Below are 13,229 nucleotides of genomic sequence, written 5' to 3'. Positions count from 1 at the left end.
AGGATATCAAAGATAAGGCAAAGAATCAAACTTGAATAATCTTGATAGATATAATAAGCTCTCTGAATTCTTAGATAGCTATTACATTGACAAGATTTCTATCCAAACACTCTCCTGTAAGAGGATGAGGTGGCAGCATCTCCCTCCTCAAACAGAGAAGCCAACCTATATATTTATACAACAATTTAGCATATTCCAATTCATATGCTGCAAGAATCAAAGGACATAGAACAAATTATCCATCTCAAAACCACTCCATCATCAACAAATAGTGAAGCCTCTAAGCAAATCATAGTTCAAATTTTTTGAACCATAATCATATCAATCAATCAAATAGTGAAGCCTCAGTCTCCAATTTGATCATAAAACCAAATCAAAGCTCATTTCTTGAACCATATATCGATCAGCTCAAGCCTCTAACCCCTTGTTCAAGATCAAGATTTCTAGGACTAGAAGGATTCACCCTTCTACTGCCACTAAGCAGCCTCTTCAACGACCTCAGCCTCGTTGGGACTGCGGATTTCTGCTCGTCTTCCTCAGCCCCACTACTGGTGGAAGCCATTGAAGACGAAGACGACGATGATGATGAGCTCGAGGTCTCTGCATTGCCTTGATGGCCCTCTTCAGCACAAGGGCCAAAGGTGCTAACTTGAGTCTCATTCCCCCAAATCAACACATTGGTTGGGAAATTAGGTATCTCAATTGCAACAACCGAATCCTCCACCACTGGAGCTTGAATCACACCCTCCTCGGCATCCTCCGTGGCGAAATCTGAGGTGTTCGCCACGGGGTTTCGACAGAGAGGGCAGGTGGAATGTGATTGGAACCACATGTCAATGCAATCAACATGGAATCCATGGTTGCATTTGGGCAAAAGTCTTGCCTTTTCACCCTCACATACTTCACACAGACACACAGCGCATTCCAACCCCTCTTTGAACTCTTTTGGATCGAACATTGTGATGGGTATGGTTTTGAGGAGTGAAGGGTCCAATCCGCTGCGGAGTGCGGAGGGCGGCGGAGGAGCGTCGTGGTGGAATTCGAGGCGGCGGCGGCGTGTGGCGGTGGTTGTGCTGGTTTCTTGGCGGCGGTACCAGAACCACTTGGCGTAGAGGTGGAGGCAGAAGACGAACACCACGACGAAGAAGAGGAGGACGATAGCAACCACCAATATCTTCCCTGTCAGCTCTATCACTCCCGTGTCTCCGAATCTGCCGCCGCTTCTCTCCGCCGCGTCGCCCATTTTTTCAAGAATTGGCCCAAGATTGAATCTTTTTTGTGATGTGATGGGAGAAATGAAATGGGTTTCTTGAAAGATTGAGAAGTGATCCGAGAACTCAAAAGGTTTCTTGAAAGATTGAATCTTTTTGTGAAGTGATCCAAGAACTCAAAAGGGTTCCTTCAAACGGCTGAGGGGAAATGAGGTGAGTGATTCTTGAAATTGAGATGAGCTCTTGAGGTCAAAGAGGGTGAAAACTGAAAAAGGGGCATAGAATTTGAAAATGACGTTTGAAAATCCAGTTAACTAAAAAAATGCGATATTTTGCTACCTGAAAATCTGATCTTTTGAGGAATGTGACTGGTTTCTAAAAGAAGCTGGGAATGGAAGTATTGAAGGTGATAAAATGGTGAGAGGCAAAGATGGAGTAGAGAGAGAGAGAGATCGGCGCCTAGAATAGGGGCCAAAGACCAACTGCAATTTTGAAGAATGATTTTAAATTTCTAATTGCTGTGATATAGGATGTGTATTACTCTTATTACTCATCTTAATTTTTTTAATAATATACTCTATTCGTCTCAGCTAAACATATTTCTTTTTTGCATATATTTTAAGAAAATAATAAGAGTACTAACATGAAAAACAAAATAAAATAAAAATAATATAAAAGAGACTAGTATTATTTTTACTAATTTTATTTTATCTCTATTTAATTATTTATTATTATTATTATCATTGTTTTAAAATACGGGCAAAAAAAGGTGTCAATTTTAGGTGAGAGAGATGGAGTAATTACTAGTACTAATTATATGAAATGTATGTAGATGTATTTGAGATAAGATTATGGATCTTTTTGTATCCAATAATATTAAAGTTACAATAAATTTATGGGTTTTTATCACATGTACATTTATTACTTCAAATCAATATATTCATATGCACGCAGCACGCATCCCATCATGACTTCAAAGTGATAATATAGAATATATATTGGGGTGTTAGTTTGGTTTTTATGGGCGGATTCAATAAAATTGAGTTTTATTTTTGTTATTCGCTTAAGTGATAAAACTAATACTACTTTCTTGTAATATCGATTTAATATTGACCAGTCGAATACTTAGACCACCATAAAAAAATACAGAAAACAATGCTAAAGCTAAGGTTGGTATAACTCAATAGAATTATACATAAATAAAAAACAGAAGTCATTGAAAAAAATATTTGTGGAGATATCAATTAAAGATAATAAATTTGAACTAAAGTTATTTTCATCAAAATAGCAAATTTCCATTACGATGATGAATGGTGATTCTTGACTTATGCATGGTTCATTACACATAAATTGAGATTAATTATCTTGTTATTAGTAATATCTAGAAGGTTGTTGATAACTAATCTCGCCAAATTTGACAACGACAAGCATACTCTTTTGGCTTCTGCATTGTTCAACCACTCAATTTTTGAATTTTCCAAGATGTTGACATATTTTTTTCAAATAGAAATATTTTCATCAAAATTTAAAATATAAATAAATTATTAAATAGGACAATTAATACTCCATTATAATATGAATGGAGTATAATTTTTTTGTTATTTAAACCTATTGAGTTCGAAACCCATTTTTACCTAACCTATCCCCTTGAAAACTTAATTTTGATATAAATAGTTATTGATATTGCTTACTGTGACCAGAAAAAAAGATATAAAAAAATGATTGTGATCATTGTCTCAACTTATTCAGCCATTTACCTATCATTTCCCCCATAATTTAGGATTTTTGGTCAACAAACTTTCCAAAAGTTTCATTTTATTTTCTCCCACCGAAAGAAATATTTCTCCTAACTTAGGTAAGGTAGACAAAAAAGTCAAAAGTGGTGCGTATATATGAATTCTTGAAATTTATTACTCCATATTAGGACAAAATGATGAATATGAAATCATTTTCCCTTCCCTCCTAATTAGTATAATCATATCATTTTTTTTACTTACTCTTTACTTGATTACGATTTGAATTTAATATACGTTTAAGTACCCTAGTCCATAGCCTAATTATTTAAGTTTGAATAGGAACATGCGACAAGATCTGTGATTAATTATGGGACGAATAGATGTGGATAGGATTATAATAGTTAAAAATGATTCACCTTTCAAATTTTCAAAATAGGGCTAAGCAAATTTTATATGCTAATTTAATTTAAAATTACATTGAAAAATTTAACTGATATCATTATTTGAATTCATAATCTTTCAATTAAAAGGTCATAGTATGTTTCATCGGTGTGTTATAATTATTGTTTGGAATATTTCAATAGCTAAAAGCTGTCGTAAAACAATTGTTACTATCTGTCATGGATGAAATTGACGGATAACACTAGGATATAGTACTATGTGTTAGTGTTGGCCATTTACTCTCGTTTTTTTGTATCTTGGATGTTTTTAGACTATTATATCCCACATTGAAGTTGAATAAAAACATATATTTATCGCATAAATTAAAATTTACCAAAAGATATGAGTACTTTTTATGGTTAATCATATTCCGACTGCATGGCTTTATTCAATACTTACATAGTTACATATGCGATGTGCATTGATAAATGAAACATAGAATACAACATGAAAATGCAATAAGAAAATCGATCACGTATTATGAAATAATACAAACTTGTCATAATGTATAAAGTCAATTTTGTCGACAAGGGTAAAAGCCAGCCCATAAGATGTAATGATAAATCTTAAGCAATGGTTTTGCGACTATAATTATGACATATTTAGTGTATGGTAGTTGGGACAAAATTATAGCATTCTCTTGTTTCTTTTTTTTTCGATTGTTTACTTCTAGGTATTGTTCCACACTACGATTTAACTATAATAAATGTGGCACACCAAAAAAGGTTTCAAATATAACAATTTTGGAAAAAAGTTTCAATTATATCCCAAATCATGAATTTACTTTCAATACTAGTAGTACTAGTATTAGGTAACACTAAAGTATTGTCGAGTAAAAAGTTAATTTTTAGTCCTTTTAATACAAGATTTGTTCAAGTGGTACATGCACTTAATCGACCATATTGAGACGATAGTATTCACAACCTTCTTCGATAAAATTTGTATTTACTACTCAATCAAAATTGACTAGTATCATGTTCAATTTTTTACTTAACATTGCCAATAAAACTTATACTTCAATTAAACGAATCTTGTTATCGATAATTGATCTTGTTAATTATAATTGAAACGAAATCGAAATTGAAACTATAAACCAAAACTTAAAAAAATCGGATAAGCATTATTGTCTTCACGGGACAAGTGACAATAAGCATTAAGCATTAATTACAATGTTGGCAATAAGCATTATTCGAGAAATTATATTTGTAAAAAATTAATGATGGTATGTTGGTTAAAAAATTTTAATGTTTAGACAAAATTAATGTGTATCTCTACATGGGAAAGTGACAATAATCGATTGATGTTGTGTTGTAAACTTTTTGGCATTATACCTTTTTCACGATTTTTATTCGTATATTATTGTCTTCACCCTCTAAATTTGGAGACGTGTAATAATGTCCAATCGAAGTATAGTGGAGTATAGAAAAATGAGTCAGTTGCTCGAAACTAGGCCCAATTAACCATGTCTCTTTATTTCAAGCCCAACTTAATATTGTGAAAAAAGCCCATTATTTTTCAGTTTAAATTAATAGGAGTAACTTGCAATCATTCCTGTACATCCTTATTTAGGAAAAATTAGCTTCAACAATTTTTCATAAAATTTGTTACTTTTGGATCTTATGACCTTAAATAAGTTATTCATATTAATTACTACTATCAAATGATTGTTCATACATTTTGTGATGATATATTTGTATTCCAATTATGACCAATACTAATAATTTTCTCCATAGATATCAACTCGAAAGAACAAAAATATACCCTATAATTTGATTTAATAAACGCCAAATTCTCTCACTTAAATAAGTAGTACTGTAATTATTACTGTATAGTTTTCACAAATGAGGTATCTATTTTTTTTTTTGATAAATTTTGCTTAGAGCTAAAAATTGGCATACCACAGTGTGGACTGTGGAAGCAATCACATAAGTACTAGTAACAAAAATAATAATGAAATTAATGAATAAATAAAAATAACTATTCTATGCAAAATGATTACAAAAAAATATTAGACGAACACAAAAGAACAAAAATATAGAGATAATATATATTCTGATATTATCAGCTAACCTCATTCATTAAAAAAATCAGATCATTAGAAAAACTACTGTAGTAAAACTTTGTAGAAATAACAAAGGATATGAGATGATAAATAAGTAAAAAGATATTATCATTATCCACCGCCGGTCTCCCACACCAAAACAATCACTGTGTGGCTCTCACTTCGCTCCTCCGTTTGATCATATTCCACTTCCTTTCTCTAGCAATTCTCCAACTCTTTTACTTAATTAATCCGAATTCCACTCTGCTTTTCCGATTTTGAAGTTATTGCATGGAATTCCATCAACCGGCGGCGATTTGTAGCTGTACAGTGAGCTTCGGATTCCCGACTTAATGAGCTCCCCATGCCTTTATTAGGTAAATTGACTCGAAATATACCCAATTTATTGTGCTTATGCAGTTGTGCAGGTTTTGCAATGCTTTTGTTTTGGTGATTTACAACTGTTTGTGTAATTGCTTGAATGAATTTGAAAACGTAGAATGTCTGTTTGTGTTGCAGATATTGCTATTTCACAGCCTTGCTCTTGTTTCCTCAACAATATAATAGCATTCAGGCCGGAATTCGATCTTCGTAAGAGAATTGTAGTTGGGAATGATAAGAGATTGGTATTGGCATCCACATTTTCGGGGAGGAGCTTTTGTAATGGAGGAAAATTTGGTGGTGGTTTCACCTCGGGGAGAGCCGGGGTATGGCGGGGTAGGTTGATGATAAAGGCCGTTGGTACGCTCGAAATTGCTAGTGCACCTTGCAAAAGTGGAGGGGTGAAGAGGCTTCAAAATGTGTTGATGATGGATGTTGATTCAGTGAGGTCGAATTCCACTGAAATTGAACCGCCGCAATCTTCAAGTGAAGACTCAACAGACGTGGACGAGAGGGAGAGGTTGAGACGGATGAGGATTTCCAAAGCGAATAAAGGGAATACGCCGTGGAACAAAGGCAGGAAGCACAGCCCAGGTGATGCAATGCTCAGCATTATTAAGTGAATCCTATTATTGAATCGAGCAATGTTTTAAATTGTTGTTTATGTGCAGAAACCTTGAGGCGGATAAAAGAAAGAACAAGGCTTGCAATGCAAAATCCTAAGGTGATGTCATGTAAGAAACTGAGATAGTTCTGTGATAACATCAATATAGGAACAAGAAAATATGATAACCAATTTCATGGTATCATAGTTAAATAAACTTTCTAACTAAATTTTATCTGATTGGTGATAATTTGGTATATATTTGTTTATATCTCTTTCTTAATAGACTTGGAAGTTGTCTTGAATCAAATATAAATCTAAAGGCCTAGCAGTTTTAAAACATCATGTCGATGTGGTTTAATTGTTGTCTAATGGAGTATATAAATCTTTTGGTGATGCGTATATAGAGTACCTATTTCTTGATCACTGCATTATTGCTTTCTGTTGCATTTCTTTTGGTAAGGCATTCTCTTTCATTCTTAGCTTCATCTATTCCACTTATCAGTTCTATCATTAAGTTATCTATTGATTTATGACATTCTAATGATTTACGACAATGTAGGTCAAAGCCAAATTGATTAACCTGGGGCATGCTCAAAGGTAGGCTAATTTTCCTGTATATTTCGCACATTCTTTGGTTCTAGCATTTTAGCCACTATTTTTATTTGTTATCCTTTAGGCTATGAAAATGAATGCCTTAGGTGTTTATGTTAGAGTTCACATGATTTGGGCTGCATTTGATAGATTTAAGGAAACTGATCTCATCTTGTATGACTTCATTGGCTTTGGAGATAATTGCTTTTCTGCATCCGTGCAGTGAAAAGACGAGGTTGAAAATTGGAGCTGGTGTCCGACTTGGGTGGGAGAAGCGCCGTAAGAAATTGATGGTCCAGGATACTTGCTACTACAGCTGGCAAAATCTAATTGCAGAGACTGCCCGGAAGGGTCTTCAAGGGGAGGAACAATTGCAATGGGACTCGTACAAGATCTTGGATAAAGAGCTCCAGCAGGAATGGCAACAGAGTGTTGAAAAAAGAAGAAGCATGCCTAGACTGAAGGGAAGCAAGAGAGCGCCCAAATCTGCAGAGCAGAAGAGGAAGATATCAGTGGCCATAGCTGCAAAATGGGCTGATCCTGTAAGATCTCCGTTCCTTCCATCAAACTTCTGTTTTCTAAGTTTTGTATATGTTTTACCGCATGTCCTAAACTAGCATCTGAATCTCGCATTTACGTTTCTTGTATAAATTAGGAATACCGGACTCGGGTTTACTCTGGTCTAGCGAAATATCATGGCATACCAGAGGGGACAGAATGGAAGCGTAAGAGAAAACCTCCTGGTGAGAGACAGACTCAAAACAGAGGTCGTAAAGACAAAGACAATGACAAAGACGAGAACAATGATGCTTGCAAGACGAAAAACGTAAACCAACGGATTAGAGCAAAGAGAAGCAAAACACCATCATACAAGGACCCACTGGCAAGCACCAAACTGGAGATGCTGAAAAACATTCGAGCAAAGAGAGCTGCTGCTGTTGACGACCCAAAAACTGAAGCCGTCATGAAGGCCAAGTAAGTTCTTATATCCATAGTTGATTGCTTCTATTATATTTCTGGAAATCGTGTATAGTTCGTTATGTGATAGATATATTTATATGTGGTTGTGTAGATAATACTTCTATTTGTTTGTGTTAGGTTAATTGATTTTATGTGTTTGTATAATAAACCTACCCTCGTTTGATCCTCTCTCTCTGTGTGGATATGTATACGCAGGTCGTTGATTGCAGAAGCTGAGAAGGCAGCCAAGGCGCTTGAAATAGCTGCTAAGACGAGCCCTCTCGCGCACGCTTCTTTGATGGAAAGCAGGATGCTGATCGCGGAAGCACATAAGCTCATCGAATCAATAGAAAGCGAAGATGCAACAGCATCCGTTGAAGAAAAGGGAATTCAAAATCTTGAAGACGAAACGTATGCAGACGAGCAAAATTTGGAACTCATAGAGCCAATGAAAGTAAACGGAGTCCACAGCATCTCCGAAGATCTTGAAGAATCCAACAGGTTCAGTTTTGATGAGTTCATTTTCGCAGATTTCATCAACGGCAACTGCTCGAGTCCTTACCCTCTTGAAACAGAAGAAGCAACCGGGCCCAATGGCTCCATCTCATCAGTTTTGGATGGCATGATCAACGGCTCTGGTTCGACCTGCACTGATCATAAACCAAACCCTAATGGGATCTCAGCTCATAAACAAACTCCGGTCGTCCACTGGCTGGAGCCAGAGAATGAAAAGGTGGCAAAGAAAGAGGCGAACGTGATCAAGAAATGGGTTCGTGGGAGGCTTGTTGAAGTCGAAGAGGAAGAAGCAGCCTAGGTTAGTTCTAGCAAGTTTTAGAATTCATGCATAGTTCATATACATTTGTGCTAGGAAGTATAGTGTTTTCAATACTAGGTTTTGATGTCCAAGAATCATCTAAATTTTTACTTAAATCTCAGTAAAAGCCATGAATATGATTCATTCCATCTTCATGTTTCAATTGAAAGATTAAGTAATGCAGAACAGTTTATTGCAAGTGTCAAAATATCATTGCAAGTAGTGTGCTCTTTACTTAGAGCACACTACTTGTTCAAAGTAGAGTAGTGGCCAGTTTTTGAGATGGGAATCAACTGTATTTTCTATCTCCCTTCTCTTTCTTGTCTTTTCTTCTATAGATTTGTGGATCTCCATATCCAATTCCTTCTCCTGCAAAAGCTCACTATGATTAGTAGTATGAAATATGCACTGCAAATTAACTAAGGAATGGTAGACAAAAGCTTAATCAAATGTTTAGCTTGTATGATAACTCGATTTGAATTCAAATAATTTGAACACCATTTATGTCATCCATCAAACCAGAGTTAAAATCTAATACTTCCTCTTTCCACCAATAAATACAAAATACTATACTTGTTCGTCAATAAAAATCTCATTTTGCATTTTGATCCACCAGCCAATAAAAACCTCAATTCATTTTTACTACGATGGTAAATAGATCCACATTCTATTGATCTATTCTACTCGTATTTTATCATAAAATTAATATATTCACGATCAATTAACCTTTTAAACTTCTATTTCAAGAAAATTATATAATTAGCTCCAAAGCCAAAGGTATAAACAAATTTGGATTTATGAGCCGTAAAAACTGAAAGGCAAAAAACTCACCGGAATTGAATTAGGCACCGGGAGCTTAGAGCCGTGGACGGCGGCGCGGTTGGCTGCTTTGCCAACCATCCGCCGCTGCCCGAGGCGGAGCACGGAAGCTCCGCCGTGGTTTCTGCTCAGCACCTTGGTTATTCCCAACATATTTTCGCCTTCAATTCAACTAATTAGTTGCATGTTAGGGTGGGAAAACAATCATAATATTAATATAGTACAAGAGAAGTAAGTAGTCTGGTCTAGAGACATCTGGAATATTGAAAACTGCCACATGGCAATCCCACATTCCCACCGATGTTCAGGATTATGTCATGCTTTTTCTTTTTTACAAATTTAGTTTATTAAAAATTTTAATTTTGGTGATAAAAATAAAAAAAATATAAGTCTGACAGTGAATTTTCCATGAATTTTAAAAAAAATCGAATTCGTACCTAATTCACTACAACGTTTAAGTCTATAAAATTTGAATAAATTTTGAGTTTGTGAAAAATACTCCCAACTAGAATTTATATATTAAGAACTAGTAGTAGTAAGTGTAGTGCTCCCTTTTTAAAAACAGAATAAATTCCGTCATGGGCCGATAGTCTTAAAAAATATGAGCCAAGAAAGCAAAGTTTTGGGCCGATAAATGTAAACAAAGCCCATATAAAACGGGTAATGTAGCAGCTGGCTTATACGGTTGCAGGTCACTTTCCACCGACGATCTTCTTCTCCGATCAACCAGTTATGCAGAGTTTGTTGTGGCTTCTCACTCTTCCCTTCCAACCAAACACGCCTTAATCTCTCTCTCCCTCTCTCTCACACAAGAACGATACGTCTATTACCGGAGAGATCTACACAGCCGGAACTGTCTAAAGCCATAAGCATACAAGCCTAATTGCTACTTCTACAGCCGCATTTTCTCGATTTCACGCCCACTGCGTGAATTAGTGTGTTAAAATTGATGGAGAGGGAGCTATCGGATGAGGAGGGGGATCGCGAGAATCTGATTTCGCAAAATGCGAGGCAGGTAAAGTCACCCGATCACCATAATCACCGCTCGGCTTTCCGAATCGAAGACGAATTGAGGGGCAGAGTCTCCGGCGCTGCGCGCAAATTCAATAAGAGGTACATTCTCGCGATTTTTCTGCCCCTGGTGATTTTGATAGTGTATTTGACTACCGATTTGAAGAACGTGTTCCAGATGCGAGTGCCGTCGATTAGGGATATTGGGGGTGGTGGTCTTTTGGTGAATCGAATGCGTGAGTCTGAGTTACGTGCTTTGTATTTGCTTAAGCAGCAGGAAATTGAGCTTGTTAAGATGTGGAATTATACTACATTGGTTGGTGGATCGAATATTAGCTTGGTAAATGGTAGTGGTTCAGTGAATTTGAACTCTGGTAGTGATGATAGCGTGTTGGAAGACTTTAAATCGCGAGTTTTTGGGCAAATTTCGTTGAATAGGCAAATTCAGGGGACTCTGTTGTCAGCTCATGAGAGTGAGGCTTCTGTGGATTTGTCTGCAAATTACACGGATTCGAGTTTGTCTGATTGGACTAGGTGCAAGAAGGTGGATCAGAGATTGGCTGATAGGAAGACAATAGAGTGGAATCCTAAACCGAACAAGTATTTGTTTGCTATTTGTGTGTCAGGCCAAATGTCAAACCATTTGATTTGTTTGGAGAAGCATATGTTCTTTGCGGCCTTGTTGAATCGGGTTTTGGTGATCCCGAGTTCAAAGGTGGACTATGAGTTCCATCGGGTGTTGGACATTGATCACATTAATAAGTGCTTGGGGAGGAAAGTTGTGGTGACCTTTGAAGAGTTTGCGGAGAGCAAGAAGAACCATTTGCATATAGACAAGTTTATGTGTTATTTCTCGTTGCCACAGCCATGTTTTATGGATGATGAGCGTGTGAAGAAGTTGAAGGGGTCGGGGGTCTCTTTGAGCAAGGTCGAGGCTGTTTGGAAGGAGGATGTTAAGAAGCCAAAACTGAGGACAGTCCAGGATGTTTTGGCAAAGTTTTCTTCAGACAGCGATGTCATTGCAATCGGAGATGTGTTCTTTGCTGATGTTGAAAGAGAGTGGGTGATGCAGCCTGGAGGTCCGATAGCACATAAATGCAAGACTTTGATTGAGCCTAGTAAGCTTATTTTGCTTACTGCTCAACGTTTCATACAGACATTCTTGGGGAAAGACTTCGTGGCTCTTCATTTCAGACGCCACGGCTTCTTGAAATTCTGGTACTTTTTACGCTATCTTTTCAGGCATTGTTACATGTTGGTTAATGATTCTATGTGACATGTAACATGAATTTCTGAATGGTTTCTCAGCAATGCCAAACAACCGAGCTGCTTTTATCCTGTTCCGCAAGCTGCAGAGTGCATCAATCGAGTTGTTGAAAGGGCTAGTACTCCAGTAATATATCTTTCTACCGATGCCGCAGAAAGTGAAACTGGTTTACTTCAATCACTTGTTGTCTTGAATGGGAAGACTGTACCACTTGTTCGGAGGCCAACTCGTAATTCAGCTGAAAAGTGGGATGCTTTATTATACAGACATGGACTTGAGGGAGATTCTCAGGTGGGCTTACCTTTTTTCGGGTTTCTTTAATCTTATTTCATTCCATTTAGTTGCTTCTATCACTGTTTTGGTCTAGTTTCAAACACTTGTCTCACTCTTAAGAATCAATAACTAGGTACTTGATCTTGAATCTATACATACTTGGAACCAGCTTTACATCTTCTTGGTTATGCATGACGTTGTCTAGGGGGTGGAATTTCGTTTTGGTGGATAGGATTGATAGATTTGGAGGATAATTAGATAATCAAACCCAACTTTGGAGTGATTAGTGAGATATCAGAGAGTTTTGGATACTACTATTTGAATAAATTTACCCAACACTGTAATTCTCAAATGTGTGAAGGTTGAGGCAATGCTGGATAAGACTATTTGCGCTCTTTCTTCCGTCTTCATTGGATCTTCTGGATCCACTTTCACTGATGATATTCTACGCCTCCGCAAGGACTGGGGATCAGCATCACAGTGTGACGAGTACTTGTGCCAGGGCGAGCTTCCAAACATCATCGCAGAAGATGAGTGAAACTCGAATCTTGTACATCCATCCCTCCCTATGAAGATTCTTCAGCTATCTCTTGCTGTTTGACATGCCAACTCCTCAAAGTTGAGTCACACTCTACTAATCTAATAGCTTACACTGCTGAATCTTTATTTATTTTTGTGGAATCTGTTGAATATGCTGCCATGTGAAGCTGAGGGTGACGGACGGCTATATTTATTTGGACACTGAATCTATGGTGTAAATGTGATCTTACCTGATTTATCTTGTTCCATAAATGTAATAAGAGCTTCAGCCTCAAATTTTTACTACTACTTGCTATGCAGTTTTGTTCTCTATAATTCCTTAAGAAAGTTAGCCTTAGTTGGAGTCTGTTAGTTGTATACAGTGCGTCAGTGCCATTTAATGTTTAGCTTAGATCTACTTATGTATATTAGAGGTGATGTTGAATATCCCTTGTGAACTACTCTCTATAAGCCAAATTTTGAACTACTATGTTCTCTTGTCGATGCTATACTTGATCAATTTCGTTCGATGATGCGTTTATCGTCTATCTACATGTA

At 36.6% G+C, this 13,229-nt stretch overlaps 3 protein-coding genes across 4 annotated transcripts; 2 read left to right on the top strand and 1 right to left on the bottom strand.

Annotated features, from left to right (window-relative positions):
- Positions 1–4: 4 nt before the first annotated feature.
- On the bottom strand, positions 5–1,681 carry LOC121772153 (RING-H2 finger protein ATL3-like). Its single transcript, XM_042169149.1, has 2 exons — positions 1,551–1,681; positions 5–1,476 (listed from the first exon to the last, which is right to left on the bottom strand). The coding sequence occupies exon 2, from the start codon at positions 1,241–1,243 to the stop codon at positions 404–406; it is 840 nt and encodes a 279-aa protein (XP_042025083.1). The 5' UTR covers positions 1,244–1,476; positions 1,551–1,681; the 3' UTR covers positions 5–403.
- Positions 1,682–5,551: 3,870 nt separating this feature from the next.
- Positions 5,552–8,931, top strand: LOC121772589. The gene is made up of 7 exons (XM_042169743.1): positions 5,552–5,806; positions 5,949–6,404; positions 6,482–6,534; positions 6,977–7,014; positions 7,232–7,550; positions 7,664–7,983; positions 8,185–8,931. Exons 1-7 carry the CDS (start codon positions 5,794–5,796, stop codon positions 8,780–8,782), a joined length of 1,797 nt encoding a protein of 598 aa, XP_042025677.1. The 5' UTR covers positions 5,552–5,793; the 3' UTR covers positions 8,783–8,931.
- Positions 8,932–10,291: 1,360 nt separating this feature from the next.
- On the top strand, positions 10,292–13,049 carry LOC121770798 (O-fucosyltransferase 36-like). Of its 2 annotated transcripts, XM_042167574.1 has the most exons (4): positions 10,593–10,714; positions 10,791–11,830; positions 11,921–12,170; positions 12,514–13,049. In XM_042167574.1, exons 2-4 carry the CDS (start codon positions 10,791–10,793, stop codon positions 12,688–12,690), a joined length of 1,467 nt encoding a protein of 488 aa, XP_042023508.1. In that variant the 5' UTR covers positions 10,593–10,714; the 3' UTR covers positions 12,691–13,049. The 2 variants fall into 2 exon arrangements, with proteins under 2 accessions (XP_042023507.1, XP_042023508.1); XM_042167573.1 differs by having other exon boundaries at positions 10,292–11,830.
- The last annotated feature ends 180 nt before the right edge of the window (positions 13,050–13,229 follow it).

Source organism: Salvia splendens, chromosome 16 (genome assembly GCF_004379255.2).
Source record: "Salvia splendens isolate huo1 chromosome 16, SspV2, whole genome shotgun sequence".
Lineage (NCBI taxonomy): Eukaryota > Viridiplantae > Streptophyta > Magnoliopsida > Lamiales > Lamiaceae > Salvia > Salvia splendens.
The sequence above is the reverse complement of the archived record's forward strand: the minus strand, read 5'-3'. Positions and strand labels throughout refer to the sequence as shown.